The sequence below is a fragment of the Malus sylvestris genome, chromosome 15 (genome assembly GCF_916048215.2).
Source record: "Malus sylvestris chromosome 15, drMalSylv7.2, whole genome shotgun sequence".
Classification (NCBI taxonomy): domain Eukaryota; kingdom Viridiplantae; phylum Streptophyta; class Magnoliopsida; order Rosales; family Rosaceae; genus Malus; species Malus sylvestris.
Window position 1 is genome coordinate 37,355,504 of NC_062274.1, and position 15,957 is coordinate 37,371,460.

The window sequence follows — 15,957 nt, forward strand, 5'->3', positions numbered from 1 at the left end:
AGATCTTACATTTCTCGCCATAGAGATAATGTCTCCAAATCTTCAAAGCAAACACAATAGCTGCCAACTCAAGATCGTGAGTCGGATAGTTTCTTTCATGAGTCTTCAACTGCCTAGAAGCATAGGCAATCACTCTACTATGCTGCATCAAAACACAACCCAAACCATTCAAAGAAGCATCACTGTAGATCTCGAAGTTACCGTTATCATCAGGAAGTACTAACACAGGTGCATGAGTAAGGCAATACTTCAACTGCTGGAAACTTTGCTCACAACTTTCATCCCATTCAAACTTAACATCCTTCCTGGTTAACTTCGTTAATGGCAAGGCAATCATAGAAAAGTCTTGAACAAACCGTCTATAATAACCTGCCAAACCAAGAAAACTCCGCACCTCAGTGACCGTTCGAGGTTGTTCCCAATTTTCCACTGCTGCTATCTTTTGAGGATCCACTTGAATTCCCTGAGCTGATACCACATGTCCCAAAAATGCCACTTGATCCAGCCAAAATTGACATTTACTAAATTTGGCATATAACCGGTGTTCCCTCAATTTCCTTAACACCAAGTTAAGATGTCGAATATGGTCTGATTTCGACTTAGAATATACCAGGATATCATCAATAAAAACAATAACAAACTTGTCAAGATATTCCTGGAATACTTCATTCATCAATCTCATGAAAGCTGCAGGAGCGTTCGTTAATCCAAATGGCATCACCAAAAACTCATAATGCCCATAACGAGTCCTGAAAGCTGTTTTATGAACATCCTCATCTTTAATCTTTAATTGATAATACCCAGACCTCAAATCGATCTTAGAAAACACACAGGCACCTTTGAGCTGATCAAACAAATCATCTATACGAGGCAAGGGATAACGGTTTTTAATCGTCACCCGATTCAATTGCCTGTAATCAATGCACAATCTCAAAGTTCCATCTTTCTTTCTTACAAACAACACTGGAGCTCCCCAAGGTGAAGAACTAGGCTGAATGAAACCTTTATCAATTAACTCTTGCAATTGAATTTTCAACTCTCTTAATTCCGCTGGTGCCATTCTATAAGGAGTCAAAGAGATAGGGTTCGTACCTGGAAGCAATTCAATCGAAAATTCCACATCTCTATCTGGAGGCAACCCAGGTAAATCATCTGGAAATACATCAGGATAGTGTCTGACTACTCCGACTTCCTCCACACTACCGGAATCAACATCATTTAACACCACATATGCCAAGTATCCCTGACAACCCTTGGATAACAATTTCTTCGCCCTTATGGCTGAAATAACACCATGCCTCACCCCACTTCTTTCACCCACAAATGTAACCTCGGGTAGTCCAGGACGAAGAAAAGTAACTGATTTCCCGTAACAATCTATATGGGCGCGATTATAATGCAACCAATCCGCCCCTAAAATCACATCAAAATCCACGATGTCTAACGGGATAAGATTAGCAGGCATAATGACATTATCTACCATCACTGGACACCCAGAGTAAAAACTATCAACATAACATTTATCCCCTCTAGGTATAGCAAACTCTAAATCAAACCCTAGAGGTGAAGGATGAGGTTGCGTTATTTGAGCAAATGTATGAGAAATCACAGAGTGTGTAGCACCACAATCAATCAAGACTCTAGCAAAATGACCAAGAACATTCAACGTACCCATAATCAAGTCTGGATGGTTCTGAGCATCTTGCAGCGAGATGTGGTTAACACGTCCCTGAGCTGGCTGTCGTCCTCCACGACCTCTGCCACTCTGGTTACCTCGTCCCTGGTGAGTACGTCATTGACCTGCCTGGGCAGGCGGCCTAAACGACCCTGTACTACTAGCAGCAACTCCGCTCTGTTGGGGCTGACCCCCCTGATACCACTGAGATCCGCTAGCTGGTATAGACGGATATGAAGTATAACCTCCTTGATCCTGAGAATATCCACTCTGAAAATAAGGATCCTGGGAATAGTGATACTGTCCCGGAGCATAAGGAGCAGCATCACCCTGATAGTGATAAGCACCACCACGACCACCCTGGCCATAACTGCCTGAATTAAAGTTCTGTTGAGTCGGTGCTGATGTTGGCATAACAGGCTGCTGGGGCCTCTGCTGATTCTGGGGACAATACATAGCTCTATGTCCTGTCTGACCACATGTAAAGCATGCACCACTGCTTCTCCTACATTCCCCATGATGTCGGAAATTACAACGGCGACATAACGGAGGACCCGAACTACCAGCACCACTAAAGCCTCTCTGACCAGAAAATCTAGGTCCATTACCAAACCTACCACCTCCTCTCCTCGGACCTGTGGCACTAAATCCACCACTGGAAGAACTCGAACTCATTCCACTTTTCTTGAAATTCTGCGTCTGACGAGGTCCTGGAATGGAAACACCTTTACCTTTCTCATTTTTCTTCTGACCATTACCCTTATCCTCTTCATCCTCACTGTCCGGAAGATTATCAGAGTCTTCCATCCTGACCAGAATCTCAAAATACTCATGATAATCGGCACAGGGAAGTGCATTGGCAAACGTTCTGTACTTCTTCTTAGATCCTAGCTTGAAACGACGAAGCATTTCTGCTTGATTACCCGCTAAATCAGAATCATAACGGGATAAATCAGTAAACTTCCTGTAGTACTCATGTGCAGACATATTTCTCTGCTTCAGACTGGTGAATTCCTGTTTCTTGCGATCTATATATTCCGGAGGAACAAATCTCTTCATAAAATTTTCCTTAAATACCTCCCATTCGGCTGCCCTTTCAGGTGCCATGTGCCTCGACTGATTTATCCACCACGCAGCTGGCTCACGGCCCAAAAACCAGGTGGTAGTCTCCACCCATCTATTAGCTGGCAGGTTTCCCTGACTTTGCATCACTTGAAAGGTCTGCTCAATTCGATCCAACCACTTTTCTGCCCCTTCATAACCTTCATTTCCCTCAAAGGTTTCCAATTTCAGATTATACATCGTCTCTACGGGCGTTCTCTGAGGAGGACGGATATTAGCCTGAAAAGCTTGAGCCATTGCTGCCCCTAACTGAGTTATATCGGGGAAATTAGGCTCAGCAGCACGGCGAGGATCTCTACGAGGCGGCATAATTCTGACAGAAAACATAACAAAATCAATAGAAGAACTCATTAGTTATACAGGACTGCAACCTATGCTCTGATACCAAACTGACACACCCTAACCCGAAGACTAGGATGTGCTGGCCGTCACGTGAGTGTGACGTAACCATAACGCAAGCGGAAACGATTTAATAATAAAATACGAGTCAACAAAAACCACTAATTGCAGTTATTTACAACCTAGCATTCTATGTGCATAAGAGTGTACTAAACACACATAAACAGAGCATAAGCGTCTAGGTGCAGTCAAGTAGGACCATAACTATTTTACAACACCCTCGGGTGAATCCTACATTTATTTAGTCTGTCAGAACGCCGAAGCAGTCCTCGTAGGCCACCAACGCCTCAACTATCAACTAGAACCTGGAGGGGCGAAAAACAGAAAACGTGAGTGGGCGAAAATCAATCTTTTCCAAATCATTTCATAAATCCACAATTATAACCCCTTTTTGGAAAACCTGTATACTTTCCCAGAAAAATAGTATATAGCATATATATCTCAACTGTCTCAATCATCAATCTTATAACAGATTCAATAAAGAATGTACCATGCCAATTTCAACAGTTTAGTATGAATGCATTAACATAATATAATCAGGTAAAAGAAATAATCAATCGTAGGCCCTCTAATAGCCCTGAACGATTGAACCTAGAGCTCAACATCTATCAATCTCACTCTCTGCCGGAGTCACTCCGCGTGACCTGTCCGGCCTTCTGCACATAAGTCGGAACTACCTAATGTAGTTTGAACGACTCATGGTAATATTCGCTCTAGTGCTTCTCTCATCAATCATCTGTATACAATAACCTAAGGTCACCCACCAGTCATAATCTCACTAACACTCTACGACTGGCCCGTCGTACCCACTCCGCGTGGACTGTACGACCAGCATCTACTTGGATCCAAGGCGAGCGTGCGATGCGGTGAATACTATAAGCACTAAACCATGGTGCAGGATATGAGCTCAATATATCATCATCATCATCATAATATTAATTAAATACTTACCTGTGCTTCCACAGCACCATCATACATATATGCATCATACGACAGTTCATAATATCCATAATATTCTATGCATGGCAATCACATCATATTTCATTTCATTTCAATATACTTTTCATTTAAATTTGATTTCTGGGGAAATCGAGTATATAGGTATATATAAAAACAAATGCCCACTCACTGGTATGTCGCCGGGTCGTAACCCCCTTGACGCCCCTGGATGTGCTCGTCCTCGTTAAAAGTTCCACCTAGAAGTGAAATAACTTAAAACAATCATTTAACGCACATTTAACGCACCTAAACCAAACTAGGTAATTAATTCTTCATACGATGCTCAAATTGGGTATATAAATATACCAAAGTGACCTACACAACCTCAGGATCATCCCCATATTTTTAAAATAATTTTTGGAGTCCTCACGCGCCCCCACGCGCCTGACGTGGCACGGACCTACGCGCGGCCCACGCGCGGCCACGTGACATGCACACTGACGGCTACAGTGAACGGCGTTAGAGAATATTCCGTCAAATCCTAGTATATTCCGTTAAAAACTAACGGTTTCCGTTAAAGTTAACTAACGGCGTCGGAATATTCCGTCAAACTTGACGGAAGATTCCCTGTCTTCTCCGGCGAGTCGCCGGTCGCCGGCGACTGTTCGCCGGTTTCTGGAAAAATTTCAAATCCACTATTCTCCTTCGTTTTTCAACCAATTTCTTCGCATTTTATACCAAAATGAAGCATTTAACATGTACTATCACGTTGGAAGGGTTTTAGGGCCTAAAAACAACTAGATCATACCTTCCAAAATTCCTCAATTTCGGCCAAACTCGAACCCGACGATCCCGACGTCCATTTTGTTCAAACGAGGCACTCCGAGCCTCCTTAGGACTTCCTAAGACTCGTGGTGATCTTGCTTTAGCCTAAAACACAACCAATTTTAAGTTCGTGAACAGTGTCAATTCACGGGGTGTTTTGAAACTAGGATTTCAGAAATGAAACTTACCTGAAACTTATACCCCCGTGCTCGTGAAGTTCCCAAGATCACGAAGATGATCTTAGATTGGACGTTGGTGCACGTTTGTGGTTGTTCTTGGTGTTTGTCCGAGAGCTTGAGAGAGTTCGAGAGTAAGAGAGAGAGAGTGTTTCTGAGGGAGAGATGAGGAAGAAAGAGGGAGAGAGACAACCTACGGGTTTTGGGGAAGGATTTCAGGAGGTGGGGATCCCACCTAAGTCCAATACAAAATTATTAGACCAAACAAATGTAAATCTAAACCCTAGTTTAAGATCTTAGTGTAAAACAAATACCAAATTTACGCACCTTAATCCCGTTTAAGGGCGTTTTTGTAATTTCACGTCCTCGGTATTTAGTAATTCTGGGACGGGCTGTGACAGATAATGTGTTGGACAAGCATAATGCTGCCTCACTAAAATCTTGCCAACAAAAAACCCAATGGGACAAAAACGGATTTGTGCATTTCACTCTTCAAGACAGTGCGCGAATGTAGTTTTAATAAATCCCTTAAAATTTTAATTTATATAAAAAAATAAGAAAAATGTATAAATTTATATGACATTTAAAAAAAACATACTTTTATATTATTTTATTGTTCCAATGATTAAAAGATTTTTTATTGTTTGGTATAATTAGAGCCGGGCTGAAGAATTGAATGGTATAACCTTTGCCTACTATTTTGTGAAACCTTTTACATATTGGATAATTTGTTTAAGGCCTTATAAATTTTCAACACTAGAATCCTGTTATTCAATATTTGACAATTTTAAGCGAGGTAATTTTAGCAAGTGACGTAGACTTTGGTTAGAAAAAAAAATTGTTGTATTGACATTAGTTGAAGAGAAGAACTGTGGGGAAACAAACAACTTGCTCAGTAGGTAGCACCATAATAAACAAGTCGAGTTTAAAAGCCATTGAAAATTAACTAGTATATACAAAAACAATTAACCCCTTTCATTTATTTTTGCACTTGCTACTTCAACTCATCGCTTGCAAACCTAAAATAGTATTGGAGAGACATCCACCATGGATGATTGTGCTCTTGTCATGGTTACGGTTTTTCTTTTTAATAATATGGAGAATTATGGCACAAAATTGGCAATCTCATAGAGGAGAGGAGAGAAAGGAGGCCAAGGCTATTCATTTAAATAAATAAAGAGTGTATTTTTACTCATCACCATATTAATTATTATTAGATTAGTTTAAATTTTCAGATTTGTGTAGTAGATGGATTAATCAAATTCATCGAACGGTAATCATGGAGTGGTGAGTGTCACCACTAGCATGCAAAGTGGGAAGAATCAAGTAGTGTCATTCTTACAAAATATAACATTTCACAAACTCAGCAAAAATAAAACGTAAATCGACATAATATTTCACTTGCATGCATGTAAATTGAGGCGTCGAGTCAACCAGCACGTCATCAAGGTTCTGTAGACCCTTAGGCACCAATCATCCACATTTCTTGAGTACTTTGATTCCCTTCCAACGAGACTCCATGTAGTAGGAACCATCTGGCTGCGAGTAGACACCACATTTGAAATAATGCGAGGTCCCTCCCCGACCAGGTGCCTCAAACTTGAGAACTCCATCAATATAAACCTTTAAATGCGAAGCATTGGCATCATGGATCACATTAAGCCTGAACCACCTGTCGTACATGTTTGAAGCCAAAACAGCACTCCTATAATATGTAAGGGTACCATTTTGGCCAACTCTAAGCATAAACGTTGTTGCATGAGGGCTTCCCCCAAACACTTGCATTATGGTGACATTGGCTGTTCCACATGGTACATACCCGTATCCTTCGAATTGCCATACACCCGAAGAATAATCGTATCCCTGCTGATACACAATTAATTGATAAGTGTACCTTGAGGTCGTTTCACTAATTAATCTATATTACAAACAAATATATTGATTTATAGCTTTTCCTAAGAAAGTTGAGTGGATATTAGCAACCCTAATTGGGAATATATTTGAATTTATTTTGACCTATGGGTTAATTACACTAACATCTCATGAGGTTTATCATGTTTTCACAAAACCTCTTCACGTTTGATAAGTAACAGTAACACCCCCTGAGATTCTAATTTTCTTTCACATCACTCCTTAATGAAATATTTACCCCTATAATTAATTACTTGAAAAGTAAAAAAAAAAAAAAAAAAAAAAAAAAACACTTTCATAAACTAAAAAAATTTAAACAAAAAAAAAAGAAAAAAAACCAGATGGATCTTCTTTCCCTTCCATTTTCACCCGCCATCTTTCAAAAGTATTATTGCCACCAAAAGACTCCTCCCCTCTTCTCTTTCTCTCGCTCTGAACCATATCCAGCCCAGCACTCATTGTCGACGTTCTGGTCTTGAACTGGGGTGTAGGGGGGGGGGGGCATGAACATGAACATATAAAATCAATTCAATTGGGAATAATTATTATGCTGCCACATAGATTTTATTTCGTTGAGAATTAATAATGAATGATACAGGCTACAACTATTAACCTATTAATGGTTCTAGTGCAGGAGATCCGAGCACTCTAATCATCTCATGGCTTTCACTAAAATCACCAGGGGTTGGAACTAAAGTAAGCATACATATATGTTAATTACACTAGAAGAAGACGAAAAAGAATCGATTTTCTTCATGAAACTGGAGAGCACGGCCAGTTCTCTGCTACCGATCCGTTCATGTTTTTTAACGCCATTAACTACAACATCGCCATCTCATTCATTCTGAAATTTTCTTGTCGACATCACCATCTCTCTTGCTCTATTATCTTAGTTTCACACTTTCCAGAAAATCTTCTCGTCGACCTCGCTCGCCATCTCTTTTGTCCTAAGCTTTGGGATTGTTTAACCAAGAAGAAGATCGAGAGGGGGTTGCTAGAAGTAAGAAGTTGACGGGAATGGGTTTGTGGGTCGAGTGCATGTTGATGTTAGTGGCAGTAGTTTGAAAACAAACATAGGTTTGATGTTTGGATTCCAATGGGATTTATCATTCTTTTATTTTTTTTAATGTTTTGTGTAATTTTTTATTTTTTTTAATTATTTATAATAGTTTTTATTTTGTTAAGTAATTAATTATAAGGGTAAATTTGTCTTTTTAGGGACTGATTTTCAACTAAAGGGGTATTTGTGAAAGTATATTAAAACCTCAAGGGGTGTTAGCATTACTTATCAAAAGTGAGGGGGCTTTGTGAAAACAGGATAAACTTCAAGGGGTTTTGTGTAATTAACCCCCAAATTGTAAGTCTAAATTTCCTGTTAATAATATTAATTAATTAATTTCATTAGAGATTTTGTGAAATTCACATCTCTACTCATCAAATGAAAACGTAGGCCAAGTTAAGTTTAAACATAGCATTACAGTTGTTTTTTGGGGTATATAGAAACATAATTTATTTTCCAACATAATTTGTAGTGCAGGTAAAATATTAAACTATGAGGAGATTTGATTTATTTTAATTGACGAAAATACTACTTCAAGTGACATGTTTTCACGGAAAAATTTATGAAAAGTAACGTAGGTTTATCGTGTCTTTACACAATCTCCTAATGATTATTTCTGTAACAGAATCCCTTGACGTTTTTAACTGTAAAGTAAGATGGCTTAAGGTTTAACATACTTCTAATCCCTTTAACTACGAAATGAAAAAAAAAAAATATATATATATATATATATATATATATATATAAATAGTAAAAATAATCTCATGGAGTTTAAATCTATTTATAATTTTAGTAATATCCCCTAAGATTTTAGTACTCTCATTTTATCACTGCATGCATACAACCCCATACCTCGATCGTTACTTCACTGGAGACGTGTAGAAGTGATAGAATATTCGGCCTGTCATGAACTTAACCTCATCATTCCAACCTTATTACTTGGGGTAACTCGTGCACTCATCATTGATTTACTGAGGTATCCGGGAGAAAGAAGCGCTCAAAATCGAATTGATTTCCTAAGCGTAAGAGGTCTTGCATATTTGGTGTTTATGATTAGCTTGGACGAATTAAGAGAAGAAAATCTCGACAAAAGTAGAAAATTAAATTTCGAAATTTGTATAATAGATAAACATAACTTATCTAATGACAAATAATAGGGTGTGGTGAGCATCGATCTCCTTCATGAATGTAGGGGGTAGTCCAATCCAAACCTATCCCCACCGTCATGGCGCAATATATTTCCTTACAAGATTAATTGTGGTTGCATAATATATTCGCAGAAGCACACGATTAAATCAAATGACGACCAGAAAATATATGACACATAGTAAAGGAGGTTTAAAAAAGAATTTGTGAAGATACATGTAGAAGTTTAGTTTGTGTTGTCAAATGCTTTACGTACCGTTATTCGGATCTCAGTTCGAGGATGGGTAGGACTATTACGATAGAGGGGCTTGTCTGTGAAGTATACCCACATCTTGTGCACTCCATGTTTAAAGCTGTAGCGCTCACTTTCTTGCAAATCATATGGTTTTTGGACGTGAAAGTTGGATTTGTTTAGTGGGAGTCGTAGGAAGCCAAGGGTTGGATCCATAGGCCAACTACTTGACCAACGAGTTTGTAGGATAACAAAAGCTGCGCTTATCAAAGCAATGTGATTAAGGATACCCATCTCCCTCTTCCTTGACTGAAAGTTGGATGTATAGGATACTTTGAATGATGAAGAAAGAATGTATTTATAGAGCCCGTTCTCCTAGACCTTATAGTCTCAAAAAGCTGTAGTTATCCACTGTTTGGTTTTAATACAATGGCAAAGGAGAACTTGGGTTGTGTAAATTTTTTATTACCTACAATTGCTTATTGTTGGTGGTTTAAACTTGACATACATACACATGAAGTGATGTCTATATATTCTAAGTCTAATGAGAAAAATTCATTAATTGATGTGGCACATATGCATCACTTGCCACATCATATGATACACAAATTTGGTATAAAAATGTGAGATCACCCCATCGGTGGTTAATTTAACATCCAATGTAACAAAATCTATCACTTGACAAAAAAAGTACTGTTGCTTAGTTTAGTTTATGTGCGTCAATAATACATGTTTTGTAATATATAATTTTGAATCAATCAAATAAGCCATGTCATAAAATTTGGTGTCCTGGTAGATTCTAAAGGCAATTTTTAGCTGCAGAGACGGGAAAAAGCGGCAATTTTCAGCTATCTATAAATACTTATTAGCTCATTTGTGACCTAATAGTTAAAGTTATATAATGCAAGAGAAAAAAAACCAAAGAAAACCCTTGCCGTCCCTGACCTCAGTCTTTGACCTTCGAGTCGGCAGCAATCATTCTTGATCCTTTTCTTTCTTTTTCTGTTTTAGCAGTGGTCATTCTCTCCTTTTTTTCGAGGAGAGCTTAGGGTTTAGGATTTTTTCAGGAGAAGAGCTTTTGTAGCAGGTTATGACTTATTGTGCTTAATCCCGAATCTTATAGTGACAATTGTTGTTCAAATTTGAGGTGGTGATTTTGTGATCTTGTATCCTTGACAAGGATTATGCGGAGAAAGATTGACGGTTGTTGGAGGTGACTCATATAGAGGGGTTTTTACCGACGATTGCAAAATCATTAATGGATGGTGCTGTCTTTCCTTTGTGGGGTTATTCCCTAAAAAAAAGTTATATAATAAGGAAATTCTATAGTACCCAACAAAAAATTATTGATCTTTTTTGTCTTATTACAAGATAAAGTATGAGAATTGTTGTTGACATTTAAAAATTCTCATTTCGTATTCCAAACTTTCTATTTAGAAAGAAAAATACACTTATAAGAAGTGCAAATGACAGTTCTCTAAAATATATGTTATTATTAGTAAACAATATGGATTTACGCATCATTGTTTATTCAGTTTTGAACTCAATTTTTGTGTGTAATAGTGTTACAACATGAACATGACGTTAGCATTAAATGTCTAAATTACAAGAAATGCAAAGTTACACAATAAGCGTTAAAGGTTACACTTCAATATTCAACAGTTATATGATCTTAGAACAATTTATGGACTTCCGACCAATTTGTAATTTAATCCAGTGGATACTGTCTCAATGGTTCTCTTTTCTTCAATTATACTAGCATTTGCCTATACACTTTGTGTTTATGAACACATTTTTTTAGAATGAGAGGGGGAGAGGGAGAGAGAGAGACCGTGGGGGGAGTGAGAGATTTTTGTTTTTGGTTTTTTTATTTTTTATTTTAATTTTAAATATTAGAGATATTTTAACATCACCTGTAGGCGAGGCTTTAATAAAAACAGTAAAATTTGAACCCGTGAAATTACATTATTACTCATATTTTGTGTGATTGAAGACTAAGTTGTCTTTTCACTCTCTTTTGGTTGACAAAAATAGGATTTCATTAATTAATAGAGATTAAGAAATTTTTTTTACAGTGATATGGGAGATCAGGATTAATTTATTTTTTAATAATATTTAGCCTAACATAAGTAATATATATGGTCTTTCAAATTAAACATATTCTTTCAGATTTTTGGACATAAAAAGAAACAGAAAAATAAGAGCCCTAGCTAGTAATAACTTATTCTGGATCCCTCCAAATTTGAATATCTTAAACTTAATTTTGATGGTTCTGTTGGAAGTAATTGATGGAATCTTGGTATCCCTCGATGTTTTCTTTGTAATATTTTTAACATGAAAAAAATAATGGCACGTTTATAATTAAAATTACCCTAACAACTCTATATTACTACATACAATTTTTGCTACCTAATACCCCCAATAAGAACTTCCAACAGTTGGGTTCCTTTTAAACTTTGTCTTGATGCGTTTGATTTCCGTATTTAATTTTCATTATTTTCATGGTGATTGATGGATGATGCATGTGCAGTTTATGTGTTTTAAAATCTGCAGCGAATGACGTTAATTAATTTTGTTACAAAAGTTATCGCAACTTCAGGGTCACGGGTTTCATATATATCTTGTCTGATCCTACAAATGAATAAAACAAAAATTGCAAAATTAAACAAAACGTCTAATTATAAAATCGTTAAGTGAGTTGTGTTGTCTTAATTCAGTGATTTCAGCAAATAATAGGTTAAGCTTAATGCGATGGTACAAGAAGAACCAGATAACAAGACTGGACAACGACGAACCCCATTAGCTTGCCTTAGAAAAAGAATGTCAGTGCTAGAATTTAGAATTCTTCCTACCAAGAGTCGACAGTAGTAGGTAATATAGGTTGGATTTTTTTTTTATATTTGAATTAGGTTATTAATATTAATTAGTTGTCGTGACAGTCAAGTAGTTTTTCGAATAACCGAATATATTTACATTTTTGCCACGCATTTTGCCTGTACTTGGCTTTATAGTAATCTAACGACTTAAAAATGAAACTTTGTCTAGTTCCAAGACTCATTTTTAATTTGTTTTTTATGTTCTAAACTACCGTTATCTTTCTCTTTCTCTTCCATAACTATCTGCCATGCATTATCATGCTTAAAATTACATCACTTTTGGAATAAGTGGTAACCAGATCTGATCCAAAAGTTTCATTCGTATGAGTTACATGCTCTATACATTATCATGTTCAAAATTATAGTGATCTCATTTCTATTTCCATGTATCATATCAAGGGGTATAAAGTTGTTGACCCTAAACACTACTTACCCTACGTGGCGCGTAGACCGAGTAATTAATGAGTTAACTACGTCATTCGGTTGAATGCAGGGTGTGCCAACTCGTCAACCAAGCTCAGCCAGGGGGTGAAATGAATGTTGATGTGGCGTTGGGCGTGTTGCTGACTTCTTAACACGTCTTGGCCTTCAAGTTCTAGAACCTCAAGACAAGGCTGCTAGTTTTGCGAAGTTAAATACCGAATTTGGCTTTCAGTGTGCCGAATGTAGTAACCTGGTAACACCTCACTTCTTCGAGAAGGCTGATGAGATGACCTCTTCCAACAAGGACTCGGAAATCCTTACTGGCCAAGACTTGGATAAGTAACTAGTCGGTCTTGAATTAGTGTTGTTTATCCAAATTGAAGATGCTCCTCGATCGGCTAATTCTACGGCTCCAGGCAGTGCTGTTTATCTAAACTGAAGGTGTTCCTCGATTGGCTGATTCTCTAGTGCTGTTTATCCAAACTAAAGATGTTGCCGACCGGTTGCCTCCACATTGTTGTTTATCCAAATTGAAGGTGTGTTGTGGGAAAAAGGAAAATAAAAATCTCAAGGTCTTTGATAGGTTGTTTACGCAAGGCAATTGTGTGTTGATTTGAAGGGGCTTTGAATGATGCGCTCTATTCTCTCTATTCTCTATTTATAGTAGTAATTTCCTCGATGACCGAGGTAGAGTTTCACCTGGACTAGAACTTTTTAACCCAATTTAAATAGGTCTCAACCAATCCTAACTCCTATAGGATTCTGAATCAAGCTCTTTAATCACTTAGATTCAACCCTTGACTCTTGGCATCTTTTCTGACTCGAAGCATCCTTAGCTTCTGAGGAATCCTTATTGTACTAGGATTCGACCACTTCACCCTTATCCAGATGGAACCATCTTCTGATAAGATTCGGCCGAACTCTACTGGGCCAGGTCCAAGGTGGGAATATTCCTGATACTTCTTACTAGACTGAGAACAATCATGAGCTCGGCCCAAAGTATTATTTTGGGTCCAAACAAAAGTATCATTTTTTTGCCTAGGGTTACATAAAGTATCTTTTTTTTTTTTTTTTTTTTGCTACGGTTACATTTCTTATGGTTTTAATGAGTAGAGAAGGAGAATAATGGTTCTATTCTTCTCACAAGAAGGTGAATTTATAAAACACAGGGCAATACAATCCTGAACAATAAAAGAAATAAAACTAATTACAATAATTACTCTGATAACTAGGAATCCTAAATATTCAAAAGTCAAAACTCCTCCTCAAGTTGGCACATAGATATCACACATGCTCAACTTGAATAAGAACCTAGTAAATACACGACAATCAACTGCCTTTGTGAGTATATCCGACAACTGATCTTCTATTCTAATAGTTGGTACTTCAATGATCTTCCCATGGATCTTCTGTTTGATAAAACATCGGTCCACTGGAACATATGTTGTCCGTCATGATGTACTGGATTATGCGCAGTCATGTGCTGGTTGATTGTTACAAAATAATTTCTTAGGCTGAGAATTATGTTGTCCCAAATATTCGAATCCATAATATTTCACAAATCCCCAATGCCATTTCACAGTAATTTGCTTTTGCACTAGACCAGCTACCACATTTCATTCATTACTCTTTCATGTAACTGAATTAGATCCCACAAATGTATAAAAACGCGATGTGGAACGCCTATCATCAATTGATCCTTCCCAGACAACATCAGTATACCCTTCAACTTAGAGATGGTTATTCTTCTTGAATAGTATTGATGCGTAAAATAACTAAACACACAAATTAAACCCTCTTTTTATCAATTGTAGTAAAGTATGTAAGTAGGGATCGTTCTAGGCCGGGGATTAGGAGGGATTGCTAAATCACTTGGAAACTGACTTGAAAACATAAAAACAAAGTTTAAAACACTAACTAGACTCAAAGAATGCAAAACTATACTTTAAAACACTAAAACAAACCAAAAGACTCAAAACAGCCCCTAAACACTCAAAACTACCTTAAAAACACAATCTGGGCAATTTTGGGACTCTCACACAAACTTGGACAAATTTTGGTTTTCTAATGAACTAAAACACTTAAAAACATAATCTAAGACAAGTTCTAATTAATATGACTCAAAGAAATAAGATGGGGTTGATTTTCGACGAAAATAATTAAATTAAGACAAGAACAAAGTAAACAAATTCTTAGACAAATTTGGGTAAATCAAAACACTCTAACACACAACCAAAACAGAAATTAAACACTTTGAAACAATAAAGTAAAAGGGGGATTTTGGTTTTAATGAATTTGAAAACAAAACAACTTTGTAAAACAAAACAGATTGTAAGTGAATTTGAATGAAACTTATGGATGGAAGATTAGCTAGGAGGTTCTTCTCCACATATGTCACACTTGCATACAAAACGATTTCCAGTTGCTTTTCGATAAGCTATGAATACTCAACGCCCCAAATTAACCGTGAATTGCACTAATTAACCCTCAGTTTTTTCCACAAGTTATTAGGTTGGATGATTGCATACGACAACCTAAAACATTCCCTACAAGTTCCCTACATGAATTGCATAATAGAGATACAAGCAAGAATCATTAAGTTCTATGAAAAACATAAGCATTGACGAGGCACTCGTTACTATGATTTGCATGAAACTTATGCCAAGAGTTTACTTAACGTGATTGTGACTAGCAACCTTCACTACTTGTGAATATAAGTTTATAACGATTAGGTGAAACTCCCTTATATTCTAGCGTCAAATTCATGCATGAAAATTAAGCGTGCACTCTTAACCAACATACACAAATTAGTTTTTATATGAACGGATAAGTAAATTGAATTCACAACTTATGAATCACAACTGGATGTAATCAAATCATATTGCAAGTATGAACATAGTTTCGAATCACCCCCTAACTAAGAGGGGTTTAGTTCCTCATACTCACAAAGCAAAGATACATAAAATTAGACATTAAAATCAAAGGAAAGAAAACACCTAAAATGCTCCAACTTGGTAGCAAGTGCATCCAAGATTCATCCTTTTCCTACGCTTGCGGCAGATTGGGTTATGGACAGATTTTGGGTAGTTTTATGATGTAGAATGGATGGGGAATGGTATGGAAGGGTTTAGGGTGAGTGTGGAGGAGTGTTTGATGGTTGGAGGGTGGTGGAG

General features: G+C 37.2%; 2 protein-coding genes across 2 annotated transcripts; both read right to left on the reverse strand.

Moving 5' to 3' along the window:
• Positions 1 to 1,792: 1,792 nt before the first annotated feature.
• On the reverse strand, positions 1,793 to 5,448 carry LOC126602948 (uncharacterized). Its single transcript, XM_050269748.1, has 4 exons — positions 5,149 to 5,448; positions 4,326 to 4,392; positions 3,432 to 3,501; positions 1,793 to 3,110 (listed from the first exon to the last, which is right to left on the reverse strand). The coding sequence occupies exon 4, from the start codon at positions 3,104 to 3,106 to the stop codon at positions 1,793 to 1,795; it is 1,314 nt and encodes a 437-aa protein (XP_050125705.1). The 5' UTR covers positions 3,107 to 3,110; positions 3,432 to 3,501; positions 4,326 to 4,392; positions 5,149 to 5,448.
• Positions 5,449 to 6,413: 965 nt separating this feature from the next.
• On the reverse strand, positions 6,414 to 9,806 carry LOC126605130 (citrate-binding protein-like). Its single transcript, XM_050272499.1, has 2 exons — positions 9,510 to 9,806; positions 6,414 to 6,999 (listed from the first exon to the last, which is right to left on the reverse strand). The coding sequence occupies exons 1-2, from the start codon at positions 9,777 to 9,779 to the stop codon at positions 6,610 to 6,612; spliced, it is 660 nt and encodes a 219-aa protein (XP_050128456.1). The 5' UTR covers positions 9,780 to 9,806; the 3' UTR covers positions 6,414 to 6,609.
• Positions 9,807 to 15,957: the final 6,151 nt, after the last annotated feature.